This window comes from Sorex fumeus, unplaced genomic scaffold (assembly GCF_029834395.1).
Source record: "Sorex fumeus unplaced genomic scaffold, SorFum_2.1 ptg000131l, whole genome shotgun sequence".
Taxonomy (NCBI): Eukaryota; Metazoa; Chordata; class Mammalia; order Eulipotyphla; family Soricidae; genus Sorex; species Sorex fumeus.
In genome coordinates, this window is record NW_026606188.1 from 39,768,105 (window position 1) to 39,786,164 (window position 18,060).

Genomic DNA, 18,060 nt, shown 5'->3' on the forward strand with positions numbered 1-18,060 from the left:
GCCAGAGAGATAGAACAGGGGTTAGGGTGCTTGCCTTGCATGTGCCAACCCTAGTTAAATCCCTAGCATTATATGTGGTCCCCTGAACACAGAGCCAGGAATAGCCCTGGAGTCCCACTGTGTGTGGCTCCAAACCCTGCCCCTTCCCCATAAAAGTGGACGCATCCTATCGAACAGCAAAAGAATGGGGGAGGGGGGTTATGAAAACACATTTTATGGGCTGGAGAGATAGTACAGTGGGCAGGGCATTTGCCTTGCACACAGCCGACCCAGGTTCGATCCCCAGCATCCCATATGGTCCACCAGCACTGCCAAGGGTGATTCCTGAGTGCAGAGCCAGGAGTAACCCCTGTACATCACCGGGTATGACCAAAAAAAGCAAAAAAAAAAAAAACAAAACACACATTTCACTTGCCATGAGTAGGAGTAGGGCTCAGGGTCCTATCAGGCCCCATGAGAGTGGCATGATTCAAGAGCAATACAGGGCCAGGGATGTAATCAGCACCAGAGCACTTGCTTTGAATGTGTGAGGCCCTGACTTGATCCCCAGCACTGCAAAGCCAAAGACAACAACAAAAAGAGAAAGGTAGAGAATCAAGAATAAATTCAGAAGGCAAGCAAGATAGTGGTTGATGCAGCAGGTAGAGAAAAACAATTGAATCCGGAAAAGGAATGTCATATTATCTCTCAGGTTCATTTATCCCTACATGTCTCAGAGTATGTAGGGATAATGAGTCTGAGAGATACCTCTCCTTTGGTCCCCAATAGCCACGTGTCACCCAGAACCCTGCCAGGAGTGATCCCTGACCACAGAGCCACAAGTAAGCTCTGTGCACAGCTGGGTGTGGCCCCCAAACTCCAAAACACAAAAACATGTGGGCATAAATCATAAAGGAGGGTTCCATTTGCTACTAAAAAATAAACTTTGGTTGGGAAGAGGCCAAAGGGCTAGCACGGCAGGCAGGATTCATGCTTTACACATAGCTGACCCAGTTAAATCTCAAGTACCCTGTATGGTCCCCCAAGCCCTGCCAGGAGTGTGATTCCTGAGTTCAGAGCCATGAGTAAGCCCTGAGCGCAGCTGGGTTTGTCTATAAAACAAAGGACTGGGGGAGAGGGGTCAGAGAAAGAGCACCTGTCTAGCATGTAGCTGTGACCATGGTACTGGTTCAAATACCTGGCATCACATATGGTTACACTGCCAGGTATGATCCCTGTGCCAGAAATGGCCCGTAAGCACTTCAGGTGTGCTCCAAAAAGAAAAATAATAATAATTAAAAAAAAATGTTTCACTAGGACTACAGAGACAGTAGGATGGGTAGGGCTTGTACTCAGCTGACCCCGGTTCCATCCCCGGCACCCCATATAGTCCCCCAAGCCCAGCAGGCGCTATCCCTGAGTGCAGTCAGCAGTAAGCTCTGAGTCCCATAAGGTGTGGGACACCCCCTCCCTCAAATAACCCTACAGAAACCAAAGTTTGTTTTGTTTTTTTTTTTAAGAACTGGAAGTTAGCACATTCACTATGAAGAGCCATGCGCTACTCATCACAACAGCATTAGTAATACAGGCAACGTTGTTTTGTTGCTCTCTGCTTTACTCTGCTTCACAGTATCTTTAAACAATAAGGTACTAGGGCAAGAGAGACAGTTCAGGGATGAGGTGCTTACTTTGAATGCGACTAACCCTGGTTTTATCGCCAGCCCGACATATGGTCCCCCAAGCACTCCAGGAGAGATTCCCCTGAACACAATCAGTTGAAGGTGTGGCAAAACTGTCACACGTTAAGTCTATCAGTGCCATTTCCCCCAACAGTATGTGCTCATTTTGCATCTCAGAATGTTTGCGTCACATTTACTTAAGTGATGTACGCTGTTTCTAGATTGACTAGACTACATCAGAGCATAAATGTAACTTTTATTTGCACTGGCAAATAAAAAAGATTTGTGTGGCTGACTTTCCTGCAAGTCTTGCTTTATTGCAGTAAAACCCATCATGTGCCCATATGCCTGTCATGAAAAGTCTACCTACAACCTGGATGTCGGAGACCAATGATCATGCAAACTCTGTCAATGTAATAAAAGTGATTGCTTATGAGCAAAGGAGATGAGGACCACCATGCTCTTACTGACCTATCAGAATGCATATAGGCCAGGATGCCAGGCACTAGTAGCACGGAGATGTTGGCAGGGAGAGTGGATTATTTATAGAATGCATGGAAGCATCTGGAGGTGGGCAATCACTTTTTACTAACTGGCAGGAAGGCCTTCAATTCATTTTAACAACTGGTCCAGCAGAGCCAGCACATGCTGGCTCCGTCCCAACACTGGCTGCTGGCAAGAGAGCAGCTCCTAGTGCTGTGCGATGCACTGCCAAGTGTAAGGAAAGACAACTCAAAAGAAGGCATTATTCTCATCACCTTCAACAGACGAAAAATAAATAAATAAAGGCTGAGAGAAATTAAACGACTTGTAAGTTTCCTCTACTTGCAAATGACAAGTGATGAGACTCGATCCCCGGCCAATTTGCGTTATATCATATTGCTTCCCCAGAGTACGCAGCCATATGCTAGAACATTAACTAGGATATTAAATGTAATTAAGCTGCAGAGAAATTAAGATTTCATCTGAATTATAACTTTTTTCTTTCTTTGAGTTTCCAAATAGAGCAGGGGGACAGGACACAGGTGTGCACTCACCTTGTACAAGACTGACCCAAGCTCCAGTCCTGTGTCCCACTTGGTCCCTGAAGCCCTGCCAGCAGTGATCCCTGAGCACAGAGCCAGGAGAGAGCCCTGAGAAGTGGGGGTGGCTCCAAATAAATAAAAATAAATTTCTAAATATTTTATAATAAGGCTATATTGTCTTTAGAGTGAAAGATCAATTGCTATCAAGAAATATTTTATGATAGCTAACACAGCGGTAGGGCGTTCGCCTTACAAAGCGGCCAAGATGGCCGACCCGAGTTCGATTCCTCCGCCCCTCTCGGAGAGCCCAGCAAGCTACCGAGCGTATCTCGCCCGCACGGCAGAGCCTGGCAAGCTCCCCGTGACGTATTCGATATGCCAAACACAGCAACAAGTGTCACAATGGAGACGTTACTGGGCCCGCTCGAGCAAATCGACGATCAACGGGAGGGCCTTTAAAAAAAAAAATTTCTTAAAAACTGGAGATACTGAAGGGATAAATTTTTCTTTTAGTGGGAAGGGTACCCACTCAGCAATGCTCAGGAGTTACTCCTGGTTCTGTACTCAGGAATTACTCTGGGTGGTGTTCAGGGGACCATATGGGATGCTGGAGATCCCACCTGGGTTATCTGCATGCAAGGCAAGCCCCTATTCGCTGCACTCTCCCTCTAGCCCCACAAAATTTTCTTATGGAATTTCCTCCCCCTCCCCAAACAGGATACTTTTCTTTTGTCTGAAATGGGTCAATTACTCTCCTAATTAAATAAACAAATGCATGTATAAATGATAGCTCTATTTAGCAACAGGACTCTGCATTACAATGTCCACTCCTAACACATAAAATATATTATTAGTTTAAAAATTATGGAGGAGCCAAGGCATTCATTCATTCACTCAATTAATTTGCCCAGTCAACTTGCTGTGTGCCAGCCACTCGGTTGGTAGCCAGTGAGCCTTGCTCTCATGGAGCACACAATTCCAAGAAGCTAATTACTCCAGTTTTGTTGTTTTGCTTTGGGGCCATACCTCGCGATGCCCATGGCCTTACTTTTGACTCTGTGCTCAGGGGACCGTATGTAGTGCCAAGGACTGAACCCAAATTCCCTGCAGGCTAGACTAAGTGCCCTACCCACTAGGGTCCATCTCTCTGGCCCCAGCAATCACTTCAAGACCTATCTTTTTTGGGGGAGTGGGGCGGGGAAACCCCCAGTCGTGCTTAGGGCTTACTCCTGGCTCTGTGTTCAGAGATTACTCCTGGTGGGGGACAATATGGGGTGCTGAGGATCGAACTCAAGACATGCAATGCAAGCATGCTACCTGCTGAACTATCTCTTCAGCGCCCTGACCTATCTTTCAGTTAACATCTCTGTGCTGAAGGGTGGAGAGCACTGGCCACGGCCCATCAAAAGCAGCAATCATGAGTCAGGTCTACTGGGCCAGACAGGCGTGATTCAGCTCATGGACAGATTCATCTCAGACCTGCCACTGAGACCAAGAGACGAAGACCAAGGCCACCAAAGAACGCTGGGGAAGTGCACTGTCTTGAGAAAAGCCCATGGACCAGAATCTATTTCCAAGCAGCTCCTACTTCATTAGGTCCCTAATGGAAAAATGGGATAACCCCAAATGGTTGAGAAGGTAAGTCAGCCAAATCTGGGATTAGCTAGTCTTAAATCTCAGGGTTAAGGAAAAGAACCTACCACTAAAGCTAAGACATCCCTTTGAGAAGATAACTCTAAATAACGGTATAACAGTATGGGTTATTACTGCCAATATAATGACAAGGTACCTTTGGTAGGTTTGATCAAAGAACCATCATCTGATCTGGAAACAATTCATTTGGGGTTCGACACATAAAATGAGTAATAATTCCTTAAAAGGCAACCGAGTAATTTATTTCAGGGATCTCAAAACCATCTCTGTGTTCTTAATAAAGGAGAAGGATGATTAAGTTCCATGCTACCCTCCTGTAAATACTTTTTAGAAGGTTGAGAAACAATAGTGTAATAGGGAGGGCGCTTGCCTTGAATGGGGCTGACCTGGGTTTGATCTCTGGCACCCCATCTGGTCTCCTAAGCCTGATCCGTGAGTGAAGAATCAGAAATAAGCCCCGAGTGCCTCGGGCATGGCCCCCAAACAAAATGAAACAAAAATCTTTAAAAATTTTTATGTTGATACACATGTCCCTTTAGATTCTTCCTTCATCTTCTTGTATTAATTCTGCCACTCAGTCAGGTCAACCTAATCTCCTTTTAGTAATCCCTTTTCATACAACTTTACATTGCTAAGTAGACAGTAAAAACTGTTCTGAGTATGACAGTGTGGTGAAATTTTCAGATGGCTAGAAAATTTTCCATACAAACTCCATCAAGTTGAGAAGGGAGGGAAGTTATATTTACAATACACTGCTCAGTCAATACCACAGCTATATATGTTATGCATCTCACCTTCGATATAACTTGGATTGTCCAAAAGTCATAATTACCAGTGGCACATGGAAGGTAGTCAAAACCAAAATGACCTGCAAAGAGACAAAAGCATGGAGTCTGTTAAGAAAAAAACAAACAGTGCAATACATGTTTCCAGTGATAAAATTAAATTGGCATCTGAAAGACAGCCAACAGTCTTGCTCTGTATTAGCCCCTATATTAACACTTGATTCAAAGTCTCAACCAATTTTGTGGCAATGGTTTTATCACCCATCACCTATTGTGAAGCAACAAAGCAGAGCCCGTCAACTACACAGTACAACAAAGGATTTCCAACAAAGGACTGTGTCAATATTACAGTAGATCATTCTCAGAAAGAATCATTTCTTTCTGCTTGCAAAAGTCAGAGTACTGTAGGTACTTAACAGGGATCACAGCACTGTCATAAGCACTGTAGGTAATTAATAGGGGTCACAGGATCATAGAGTACTGTGGGTATTTAATAGTGGTCACAACGTCACATACCTGGACCTTTCTTTCCCCTGCTGAAATTCTTCATTTTTTGGTTTTGCTTAGGGTCTTTACTCCTGGCTCTGTGCTCAGGGATCACTCTTAGCTGTGTGGGGGAATCATATGCAACTCCGGAGTTTAAACTGGGAGTAAGGCCAATGCCTTAACTCTTTCCTATCGTTCCAACTGAAATTATTTTTTTAAATAGTCAATTTTCTAGAGAAATAATGCATGAGGTGAACACTAAAAGAGACCCGGATCTCAAACTGTTATATAAGGAATCTTGGTGATAGTAACTCTCTTAGATAAATTGAAAAATTGGGGAAATTTAGTAAATAACAACTTCATTGTTTATTTTGGGGGGGGCCTCCCAAGCAGTGCCCAGTGGGCTCAGGAGCCACTTCTGGTGACGTTCTGCCACTGGGCACTGGTTTACTGCTTGGACTGATGTACAGACCACCAGCTAGGGGTGCTCAGAGGGCTCTGAAGCCACATGGTGCCTTGTGGGATCCTACCAGGCAGGGAGCACCCCGTCTCCCTGGTCACACCCAATTTTTAGAAGAAACTGGGCCATGACTGAGTCATGTCTGTCTGATATCTAGATTCGTTAGGATGCGTGAATGACTTGGTGCCTTGTAGGAAAATTCTTTTTGTTTTAGCTCTGGACAGAGCTACCCTGTGTCTCAATGCTGTGATACACACCTCACTTAAGTGCCAGAGGGTACACACTGCAGGGCCTGCCAGGTCTGACGGTCACAGGGCCCGGTGACACGAGTGCAGCTAAGCAGTAGTATAGCAGGGGGGGTATTTGACTTGCTCATGGCCAACCCAGGTTCGATTCCCGGAATCCCAGAGGGTCCTCCAAGCACCACCAGGAGTAATTCCTTTGTGCAGAGCCAGGAGTAAGCCTTGAGCACTGCAGGAGTGGCCCCCAAACAAAAGCAAAAACAAGCAAACAAAGACTAACCCAGCTAATGACCTGAGACCAACGCAGCCTCAGCCTGAACTCCTTCTGGTCAATGGCCACCCCCTCGGTGAGAGAAAGAGCTGACACACTGACTCTCAATCCCTACCTTGACCCCGTTCCTCTGCGGTAGGGGAAAGGACCACAGAGTAGAATTGCCTTGAGCCCATGGATACCACAGTCCTTTGACATCAACTGTGGGAGCAGACACAGGCACAGCACAGCTTAAGGGAAAAGTGTCAAGATGTGTGCTGTGCTGTTTCTGCAGGGTTCCCTGAGTGTGGGGGCTCCCCTCCCAGGACTCAGCTCTTTCCCCTTTCTTCATACTCGACTTTATGCCAAGCAGCCACCAAGGACTGAAAAGGTGCCTATCTTCCAACAGGAGAAGGTGGTCACAGAATGTTTCTAGTTCTAAAGCAAAGAAAACCAAACCAATCACAAATACAAACATGCATTTTTCTACATGTTTATAGGCTGGAGATACTCTCAGAAAATAACACCATTCTATACTCAAACTTCCAAATCTCCATCTTCCTGCTGAGTGAATTAGAAGACAGAAAATAGGGACTGGCAAGATAACACATCAGGTAGTGTGAGTGCCTTACCCACGGTGTACCCAGGATCAATCCCCATATTCCATGTGCTCCCCTGAACACCCCTGGGAGTAATTTCTGGGCACAGAGCCAAAAGTAACCCTTGAGCATTACCGGGTGTGATCCAAAAACAAACAAACAAAAAAGACTCAAAGTGGTACTTACTCCAGTGCTGTCTCCAACCCAAGACAAGGACACTGATCCACTGAGGTCATCGAACACATGCTGGAAGAGAAGAGAGCCATTGAAAACGACATCTTTCTTTTAATCTCTGAAATAACACTACTGTTTTCAAAATAATTTAAGGTAATAATTATGAAGATTTGAGTTCCCAGAATACACGCTGGGGAGAGAAAAAGAATTTACTTAACCTGAATTACAAATAACTTGGAAATTTTAATTCTCTCTCATACAGTCAGCCAAACAGATGAATTTTCTTCACTGCACCAGATGGGGATAGATAATCTAACTGCTTTCTCCAACAGAACTAAATATAAAGTTACAGAAAGTATTCTTAGGATGCTTTAAAACAAGAGCTCACAGCCCACATTGACAGATATAATTGTAACCCAATCAGCATATTTTTAATTTTTCTAGGCTGCCTTCAGAGTATAGATGAATAGCTAATAACTGGATTCCAGGCTAACTCATTTTGCTTCCAGGCTAACTCATTCAAAGAGACAAGGGATAAAAGCATGAGTAATTACTCATTTCACCTTTTTATTAAATAATAGTGATGATGATGATGATGAGAACTAAAGAACAATTCGACTATGGCTGTGGTGCGAGCGGTGATAAGAAAAAAAAGCTGGTGCTATATCCAAACTACGGTAAATGTGCCACGGTGGAGCTCTAACAGTCACTGCAGATGCTTTGGGTTTGCATTTTCAAGTTATTTATATGGCTGTAATGTAATATATATCACTAAAGAAAATATAATAGAGGCATACTAAAGAAAACACATATCATTCTAACTCCTGCAACACAGGATTAACTCACACACACATACACGCACGCACATTGCACACACATATGCACGCACACATAGTCTCAATCATTTTGTACTTGGTAAAATATTCAACCACACAGAAATGTGTATAGGGGAAAGTAAAGAGCTTTCATTCCCCCCGCCAGTGGCCCAGGACCAAAGTCCCCCTCTCAGAGGGTTAATAGTTCAGTATTTCTACTCAATGTTGCTTATGCTCTTCTCTGATGAAGATTTATCTCTTATTAAGATGCCCATCTTAAGCACGCCCTGCCTTTCCAAACACAGAAAACTGTTCCTCAGAAGCAGAGAACACAACCAGGTATCTGTTGGTATTCCTTGTGTCTATATCAAGATCCTACGTATTCAGTAAGCATTTGCTTAAAAATGATTATACATCCTTCACAAACCACAAGCCCAATCTCAAAATAGAACATGTCTATAAATGGTGGAATGCCAACCACTTGGTCATCCAAGCCAACCCCAACAGAGAAGTCAGAGGAAATGCTACAAACACCACTGAAGCGCTTCTTTTCTCCTTGTCTCTGTGTCCCACACCGAGAATGGGCTGTTCCTCTCTGGACTGGCACTCTGAGGACTGCTGAGCCCCCTGCTCAGCTTCTGTGAAGAGCAAGAGACCCCAGCGAGGCTTGCTCAGTGTTGCCGGTTAACACGCCAGCGCTCGGGCACCGCTTCTCCCAGCCTCTGAGGACAGAAAGGCTATTCACACATCTGCGAGAAAAAAGGGCGAAATGGCTGGGAGAAACAGCTGGAGCCAGAAGCTTAAAGACTCACACACAAGTGTATCTCCTGAGAGCATCGACACAGGACAAGATGTGTATTCTCGTGTGTGAGGCTCTGGGGTCTGAGGTGACATAAGCGAATCCCAGGGATGATGATGATCCAGAGCTACCACAGGCACCAAAGAGACCACAGGGGCTTGGCCACCAAATCATAGGCTATCTTTCCGGGGTGGGGGAGGGGGGGTTCCGGCACAACTCATGAGGGTGAAAGGAAAATTACAACACTAGTGCCGTGAACTGATCATGAAAGAACTGGTCCTGATCCCACCAGTCCCCACAGTGTCCTTCACTTTTCAGGCAATGCTCCTTGCCTCTTCCCAACGCCTAGCCACAGGAGGAAGAAGAGAGAGGAGGAGGAGCAGGAGGAGGAGGAGGAGGAGGAGGAGGAGGAGGAGGAGCAGGAGCAGGAGGAGGAGTAGGAGGAGGAGCAGGAGGAGGAGGAGGGATACTAGAGGCTACTAGCAACCTTGGCTTTACAGCTCAGAGGACAGCTGACCTCAGTCCTCACCCAGAGTTCCTTTGGAAACATGGGCCAGAGTTATTTAAGTATAATTGTAATCTGCCACTGCCCTTAACCCTCCTTCCTACCCTATCCCCAATAACAAACTCAATTTTACTTTGGAAAATATGCACACTCATTAAAAAAAACTCTCTACCCAAAAAATGCAACTAAGGTTTTTTCAATTCTGTCTTTAACATACTAGTAACATCTTTTACTGGTGAAAGTAAAAAGCGGGGAGGTGGGAGGGGTGAGGGTGGGGGAAGAAATAATACGTAGCTACAAACCAAAGCTCTGATGAAACAAAAAGTTCACAAAGAAGGCAAAAGCATCCAGGAGAGTTGAGGAACTTAGAGACCAGACACACTCGTAGGCACCAATGAAAAAAGGAACTCAGGAGCTGGAGCAATTGCACAGCTATTGCACAGCGGGTGGGGTGTTTTGCCTTGCACATGGCCGACCCGGGTTTGATTCCCAGCATCCCATATGGTCCCTTGAGCACCGCCAAGGGGAATTTCTGAGTACAGAGCCAGGAGTAACGCCTGTGCACTGCCGGGTGTGACCCAAAAACCAAAAAAAAAAAAAAAAAAAAAGGAACTCAGATGTCTAGAAAGGGCAAATGACCTAGTTATGGTTAGGAGACAGAGTTCACCTGTATTAGCGAAAGATCTCTTTTTATTCCTTTAATTTTTGAATCACCGTAAAATACAGTTACAAAGCTTTGATGTTTGAGTTGCAGTCATACAATGATCGAACATCCCTCCACCAGTGCACATTTTCCACCACCAGTGTCCCCAATATCCACCCCTATATCCCATCCCTCCCCCTGCCTCCATGGCAGACAATTTCCCCCATAATCTCTCTCTACTTTTGGGCATTATGGTTTTCAATACAGATACCGATAGACTATCACATTTGGTCCTTTATCTACTTTCAGCACACAAAAAGATTCCAATTCTAATGCTGTATCAACTTTCCCAAGGCAGAAATGAATAGAACACACAAGAATCTATTCCGATGGTATTTCTTCTTTTAACCAAGATGGAGGAATAGGGATCCAGGTAGCCCTGACATGTGAAACAAGTGGAAAACCACAAAAGATATGAAACCACAGTTCTCAAGATACTGAACATCAGAGAGCAAAGAAAAAGACCCGTAAGAGGCAGGAAACAGGGGCTGGCGTGATAGCACAGTGGGTAGGGCATTTGCCTTGCATGCAGCTGACCTGGATTCGATTCCCAGCATCCCATATGGTCCCCTGAGCACCACCAGGAATAATTCCTGAGTGCAGAGTCAGGAGTAAGCCCTGTGCATTGCCAGGTGTGACCCAAAAAGAAAAAGAAAAGAGGCAGGAAACAAAGGATGGTCTTGCTCTTGGTGTGGAGAGTTTCCAGGTCACAGTGCAGGAAAGGGGAGTCCAGGGATCTCCCTTACTCAAGTGATGAGCTGGTTGTCTGGGGATACCAGCGAGGTTGAGCAGCAGAGGCTCCTGGGAAAATGACCTAAGAACAGGGAAATTCTGTTGGAAGAACTAAAGGGAACAAAATGTGCACCTCACACAAGAGCAGAAATAACTCCTGCCCAAGAGAGCCATAACAGAAACCTGTAACACAAGTATTGAGAAAGAGTACACAGAAAAACTACTCCATGGTAGTAAAGAAAAATTAATTAACCTAAATACTGTTCTAATCTTGTCTTTAAACACTTAAGTGCAAGTCCAAAAAGGAAAAGAGAAAGAAATTCCAACGACTGCCAAATAAGCCGTGTCTCAGAACAAAGTTCAAGAATTCAAGAACATTTTTAAAGGACTAAAAAAATATCCAGGACTTAACACTGTAATATTGACAATGCCCAATTCAATTTTAAATAAGTAGGCAGAAAAAGAAGCAAGACAGGACCCCAATGTGGAGAAAATCAATCAAACTGATGCAGAAATAACACAGATAATTGAATAGACCAAGACAAAGAAACATTTCAAACTACCTCTCCACCAGAAAAGCATTACAATGCAGGGGTCTAGCTCAGTAGTCGAGCACTTGCCTTCCAGGTGTTGAGATACTTGGTTCAATCCCTGGCAAAACATGCACACAATCACACAAAATTAAAGTATCTGGTACAGAAATTACACTTGGTAGGATTAACAAGGCACTGCAAAAGAACTCATAAATAAACTTAAAGACAAGTAAACGGAAACGGTCCAAAGTTAAAAACAGAGGAGACATTAAAAAATGAACTGTAGAGCTTCAGAGAATCTATTATATATGCAACTGAAATGTCCGAAAGATGGTGGGAGTAGAAAATTACCCTGAGAAAATAGTCAATATTTCCCAGACTTAATGAAATGCATTAACCCAGGGACAGATGAAATTCACAATCCTCAAACTCAAGAAACACAAGGAAAACAATACGAAGGCACATTATATTCAGGCTGCTTAAGACTGTGACATTAATCTTAAAATCTCCCAGAAGAGGGGCTGGAGCAGGTAGGGCACTTGTCTTGTATGCAACTGACCCAGGTTCAATTCCCAGTATTCCATATGGTCCCCAAGTCCACCAGGTGTGATCCCTGGGTCAGGAGTGAGCTCTGAGCACTGCCAGGTGTGCCTCCTCCTGAAATAAAAATCACCCAGGAGACAAATAAATAAAGAGGAATGTAGAGTCACAGATGACTTCTAAGAATCAGTACAAACTGACTGAGCAACATCTTTAAAGAACTGTGGAGTGGGGACCCAGGGATGGAGACTGTAACAAGCTAGAATTCTACACCCAGATAAAGTATCTTTTCCAATGTAGATTGTGGTGGTCAGGAAGGTATCTCAGTTGGTCTGGAGCACATGCTTTGCATGCAGGAGGTCCAGGTTTTATTTGGCATCTCATCCTCTCCTGAGCATCAATTCAAGAATGGGCCCTGAACATTGGTGGGTGGTGGCCTGAGAACCAGTAAGAAAGAAAATGAACAATTTAAATTCATGCTTTCAGGGTCAATTTGGATTATAGAGTATAGTAAAAAGAAATTTGGTGATAAGGGTTCATACATTTTACGAAGTCACTGTCACTGTCCGCCCGTTGTTCATCGATTTGCTCGAGTGGGTCCAGTAACATCTCCACTTTGAGACTTGTTGTTACTGTGTTTGGCATATTGAATATGTCACGGGTAGCTTACCAGGCTTTGCCACGTGGGCGAGATACTCTCGGTAGCTTGCCAGGCTCTCCAAGAGGGGCAGAAGAATCGAACCCAGCTCGGCCGGGCTGGCTGCACATAAGGCAAACGCCCTACCACTGAGCTATCGCTCCAGCCCATTTTAAGAAGTACAAAACTATAAATCCTAAACCGTAGTGTTGTAAACCGATTTTTAAAAGGTGGGGGTGGGGGAGGAATAAACACAAGCCTAACAAAAGATATTTTCTTCTGAAATTGTCTGTTGTTTTTCAGCAGTTTATGTTGAGTGCTTCTTTAAATAAAAACCCAAATAATCTGAGAGACAGCTAAAATTCCATCTTTCTATGTAAATTCGATCATTCTGATTTATAACTATCACATATTGAGAGACCTTTCCCTAGGTATTTTCAGGTATTTCATCACAACACTTGTGGAAATTTCTTGTACCATAATTAGTTTCATATATGGCCACTTCTCAAATTATGACAAGGATCCTTAGATGACAGACACTAAAATCTGGTGTGTTCCATCACTTCTCATATAGGCCTTATTAAACATTAAGTACTTGATAAGCATCTCCATAAAATCCCCTGTGCCATCATTTTTATCTTAATCTTCGTACCACCATGGTTACCACCATCCTGGTAAACAATGGCCACTTGGGGTTTCCTCCTATAGACACTATTAGATGAGTATGTGTTCTTGGGTGTTTAATATAATAATAAACTTAAGCCATTCTCTCTTTTTCTCAGGAGTTACCGTTGACTCCACATAGTCAAAAGCTGAAAAAGATTTCCTTAAGAAATCCAAGTGTTTAGAGACTCTGGCCAGGACTAGACTGCAGAGAAGAGAAACTGAAATAATTCAATGTGACCACATAAAATTCTGCCTACTCCAACTTAAACAGAGGTTAGAGAAGTCAGAGCAGACAGATGCAATGATGAGATGATGGCAGAAGGAGTGACACAAGAACATTAGGATAGAGGCAAGTAGTAAAAACACTTTTAAACAAATAGCTTATTTTAATATTACCAACTAGTAAGTAGTAGATGCCATTATTATTAAAGTAAGTATTAATCAGAAGATCAAGATAAACAGTTAAGGTGAAAACAGAAGGAACACACAGAGGAAAAAAAAGAAATACATGGGGGGAAAAGTGGGGGGAAAAAAAAGGAAGAAGTAGTTCTGCTTGAAATACCCAAAGAAAGCAAGCTGAGACGAGGCCATTGAATCACTTATCAAATGTGGTTTCTAATGATGTAGTAACTGAGCAAAATCACAATTCCAATCATTGCAACTAAAGTGCATAAAAGAAACAGTTTTAATTTTCTCATTTACATAGGTCAAAATTATGAAATAAACACAAACTGGCTATTACTGATTTATTTTCTGATCATTCTGTTTACCATTTTTAAAAGTTTTGTTGGAATAAGCAACAAAAAGTAAATCTGTTATGTGTCCAAGGGGGCAGGTTGCAATTGGGGATATTGGTGGAGGAAAAGTCACACGGGTGGTGTTGGAACACTAAATGCTTGAAACAATGGTATAATGAACAACTTTGTAAATCATGGTATTTTTATTTATTTATGTATTGCTTTTTGGGTCACACCCGGAGATGCACAGGGGTTACTCCTGGCTCTGCGCTCAGGAATTACCCCTGGTGGTGCTCAGGGGACCATATGGGATGCTGGGAATTGAACTCAGGTCGGCCACGTGCAAGGCAAACGCCCTACCCGCTGTGCTATTACTCCAGTCCCAAATCATGGTATTTTTAATAAAAATTTAAAAAAAAGAAATATGATCAAGGACAAAGCTTTGTGACTATAGGACCCGAAAGGCAAAATAATTCCTTTTGAAGAGAATAACCCTTAAACCTCCCATATAGTATTACCATATGACCCCTGAGCTCCACCAGAGTATTCCTTCAGACAGAGTCAAGAGAAAGCCCCAAGCACTGCTGTGTGTGTTCCCCACCCTGAAAAGTAGAGTGAATGTCCACTTCAAGCACTGTTACAAAAGAAAAGACATTAGGTGTTGGTTGCATACATGTAATAGAAATGAAGGAGGTGGGGAGAGTTGAAGCATGTACTTTCTGGTAACAATAGCTGTGCTGCTCCAATGTACTACATGGTTAAAAAGTAGATTATTGAGCACAAAGTATGAGTTGGTCATTAAATACATTAAGAGTTGCTAAATACATGATGTAGAAGGTCAAAATGCAAACCATGGTTTTTTGTTTGTTTTAATTAGGCTGGAGCAATAGCACAGCGGGTAGGGCATTTGCCTTGCATGCAGTCTACCTGGGTTTGATTCCTCTGCCCCTCTCAGAGAGCCCGGCAAGCTACGGAGAGTATCCCGCCTGCATGGCAAAGCCTGACAAGTTACCTGTGACATATTGGATATGCCAAACACAGTAACAACAAGACTCACAATGGACATGTTACTGGTGCCTGCTCGAGCAAATTGGTGAACAACAGGAGGGCAGTGCTACAGTGCTACAATGTTTGTTTTAAACAATCCGAAAGCTGGTATCCAGAAGGGCCACAGAGTAAATACGGTAATTTATGGAAGCTCAGGACTCAAGAATTTAAGACTAGCTATGCAAAAAGTAAGCCTGATTCTATCAGGAGCAGATGAGCTGAAATGTGTCACTTCTACAGAGGTTGATTAACTCTGAGCACAGTTACTGGCACAGGAATACACAAGATTGATCAATGAAACAAAACAAATTCTGAAAAAGGACAACGTTACTTTTAGCATAGGATAAAAGTTAGGTTTTCAAGTTGATAATAAAAGAGTACTAGGGGGGAAAATACCTTTTTAGGGAAAACTAAAAGCTAGAATCCTAATTTCTTTCTTACCCCTATTCCCAAATAAATTCCACTGAGAGCAAAGAGTTAAATATTTTTTAAAAAATCCTAGTGGACCAGAGATACAGTATAAGTGTTGCCTTGCAATCTGTTGACCCAGGCTGGACAACTGCACCACATATGGTCTCCAAGCATCCTTAGCAGTGACCCTAAGCACACAGGGCCAGGAGCAAGCCCTGAGTATGGCTCAAAAACAAATACAGATTCTAGAAGTATGAGTGGATATTGATAATCTTACAAGAATTAGGATACAAAAATCAGAATAACATAAGGATTACTTGACTATGTAACACACTGTAAAGCACACTTGCTCTGCACGCAGTTGACCCAGGTTCGATCCCCAGAACTCCATATGGTCTCTCTGAGCTCCGCCACGAGTAAGCCGTGAGCACCACCAGATGCAACTCAAACCAAAAAATTTTCTAAGTAATATATCAAAGAGAAAGTTTTTGAAAATGGGAACTATTGTGCTGCAACAGAACAAAGAGTAATATGGAGCTTTCAAACAATAGAAAATGACAAAGGCCTCAACAGAAAGGGGCAAAGGAAAAGAACAAGCAATTCGCGCAAGGACACTGAAGTGGCTGTCCGGTCGCTGAAACAGCTCAGCTGGGAGAGCGTGAGATTGAAAGGGCTGCACACGAATGAGAAGCTACTGAATCTCAGAAGATTCAAAAGCAAATCAAAGGAAAACAATGTGATGACACTTTCCCACCTTTCAGAGAAATCTGAGAAAGCAGCAGGGCAGGCGTAGGGAGCAGAAGCACGGTGCATGTGTGTGTGTGTGTGTGTGTGTGTGTATGTGTGTGTGTGTGGCGGGGAACTAGGTGTGTGGGGGTGGGGAGGCGGGGGGACAGGAAAGCAGCAGCCACAACTTGTCGGGAAAACTAGTTGGTGCTGAAAATCAGAACTGAAAGTGTCCATCTCATGGGACCCAGCATTTTCACTCTTAGAAACTGGTTATGGGAGAAGTCACTGTCACTGTCACTGTCCTCCCGTTGTTCAGCGATTTGCTCGAGTGGGCTCAGTAACGTCTCCATCATCAGACTTGTTACTGTGGTTGGCATACCGTGCGGGCGAGATACTCTCGGTAGCTCTCCGAGAGGGGCGGAGGAATCGAACTCGGGTCGGCCATGCTGGCTGCGTGCAAGGCAAACACCCTACCGCTGTGCTATCGCTCTAGCCCATGGGAGAAGTATAACTTAGAAATAATTTACGGAAGATGCTATGCACCCAGACATGGTAACTTCTCCTGTCACAGTGTTCAAACACTTTTTTTTTTTTTTGGATCATACCCAGCGATGCACAGGGGTTACTCCTGGCTCTGCACTCAGGAATTACTCCTGATGGTGCTCAGGGGACCATATGGGGTGCTGGGAATCGAACCCGGGTCAGTGACGTACAAGGCAAATGCCCTACCCGCTGTGCCACTGCTTCTAACAGGCTAGCTGCTGTGCTAAGCACCATGCGTGTATAATCATTTCATCCACATAACCACCCTACAAGAGATTACTGTATCTTGTTATTCCAAATAACCAAAGTTTTGTTAAATAAGTTATGTCGTGCAGTAAAACAGTAAACTAGGGGCTACTGAAAATGTTTCTGGTATTTACAGATATCAAAAGATATCAGGATTTGGTGTTTGAATATTATCTGCAATGAACTATTGTGAATTACTTTTATGAAAGTAAAAAATATGTACATATATTAAAAAAAGATATTAGGATTGTGTCAGGACAAACCCCTGAGCACTGCCGGGTGTGGCCCAAAAAATAAAAAAAGAGAAAAAAAAGATTCAGAGCAGACAGAAGAACATGCAAAATTTCATATGCATATTTATGGTTAAAAAATATCTGGGGGCAATAGCTCAATGAGGTGGAGCACATGCCTTGCATGCAGGAGGCGCTGGGTGTGATCCTCGGCACAGGAAGAGCACTGCTAGGGTGCCCCGCATGTTCCTAGCACTTCGGGGCGAATAGGACTACAGCAGTGACTGCCAGGCCAAGTGTGACCTGCGATGGTCCCGGGGCCCTGGGGCACCCCTGTGAGGCACCTCCCAAATCACAAAACAATGTTTAAGGGTTTACAAGCATAGATTTCAAAGTGCTCACAGGCCAGGTTATTCACAGACATCAGAAGATGCTGACAGGGCCAGGGCCGTGCTCTGCATGCCAGAGCCCCGGGTTCCATATCCAGGTCTACCTGGCCCTCCCAGCACTGGGGAGTGTGGCTCAAAAATACACCAGGAGGTTAACGGCGACTGTCCAAGAGGCAGACTTCACAGTGATGGGGTTTTCTTTATGCTTTTCTAAAGCGAGCAAATTACTCCCCACCCAGTATCAGTCTTTGTTTTTAAAAGGGAGCTGTGAAAAGTGTATGTAAGTGTGTTGGCTACAGAGTAGGTCACAAGCCCCTGATCCTCAGAGTCATCCTGACACAAGCCGCATTGAGTTCACGAAGACACACTCAACTCAGCGGATGGTCACTGAAAATGAATCTTTTCTGAGTCACGCTCAGAGCTTCTCGCTCATTACCTGTTGAATAGTGAGTTCTCGTTTCCCAGA

At 43.8% G+C, this 18,060-nt stretch overlaps 1 protein-coding gene across 2 annotated transcripts in view; it reads right to left on the reverse strand.

Moving 5' to 3' along the window:
* The window catches only part of SORT1 (sortilin 1), a 74,990-nt gene that overhangs the window by 37,929 nt on the left and 19,001 nt on the right, over nt 1-18,060 (reverse strand). For both annotated transcript variants that reach the window (XM_056139107.1, XM_056139106.1), the window contains exons 2-3: nt 7,345-7,404; nt 5,131-5,204 (exon numbers count right to left, since the gene is read on the reverse strand). In XM_056139107.1, the coding sequence (XP_055995082.1) occupies nt 5,131-5,204; nt 7,345-7,404 (134 nt within the window). The remainder of the gene's footprint in view (nt 1-5,130; nt 5,205-7,344; nt 7,405-18,060) is intronic.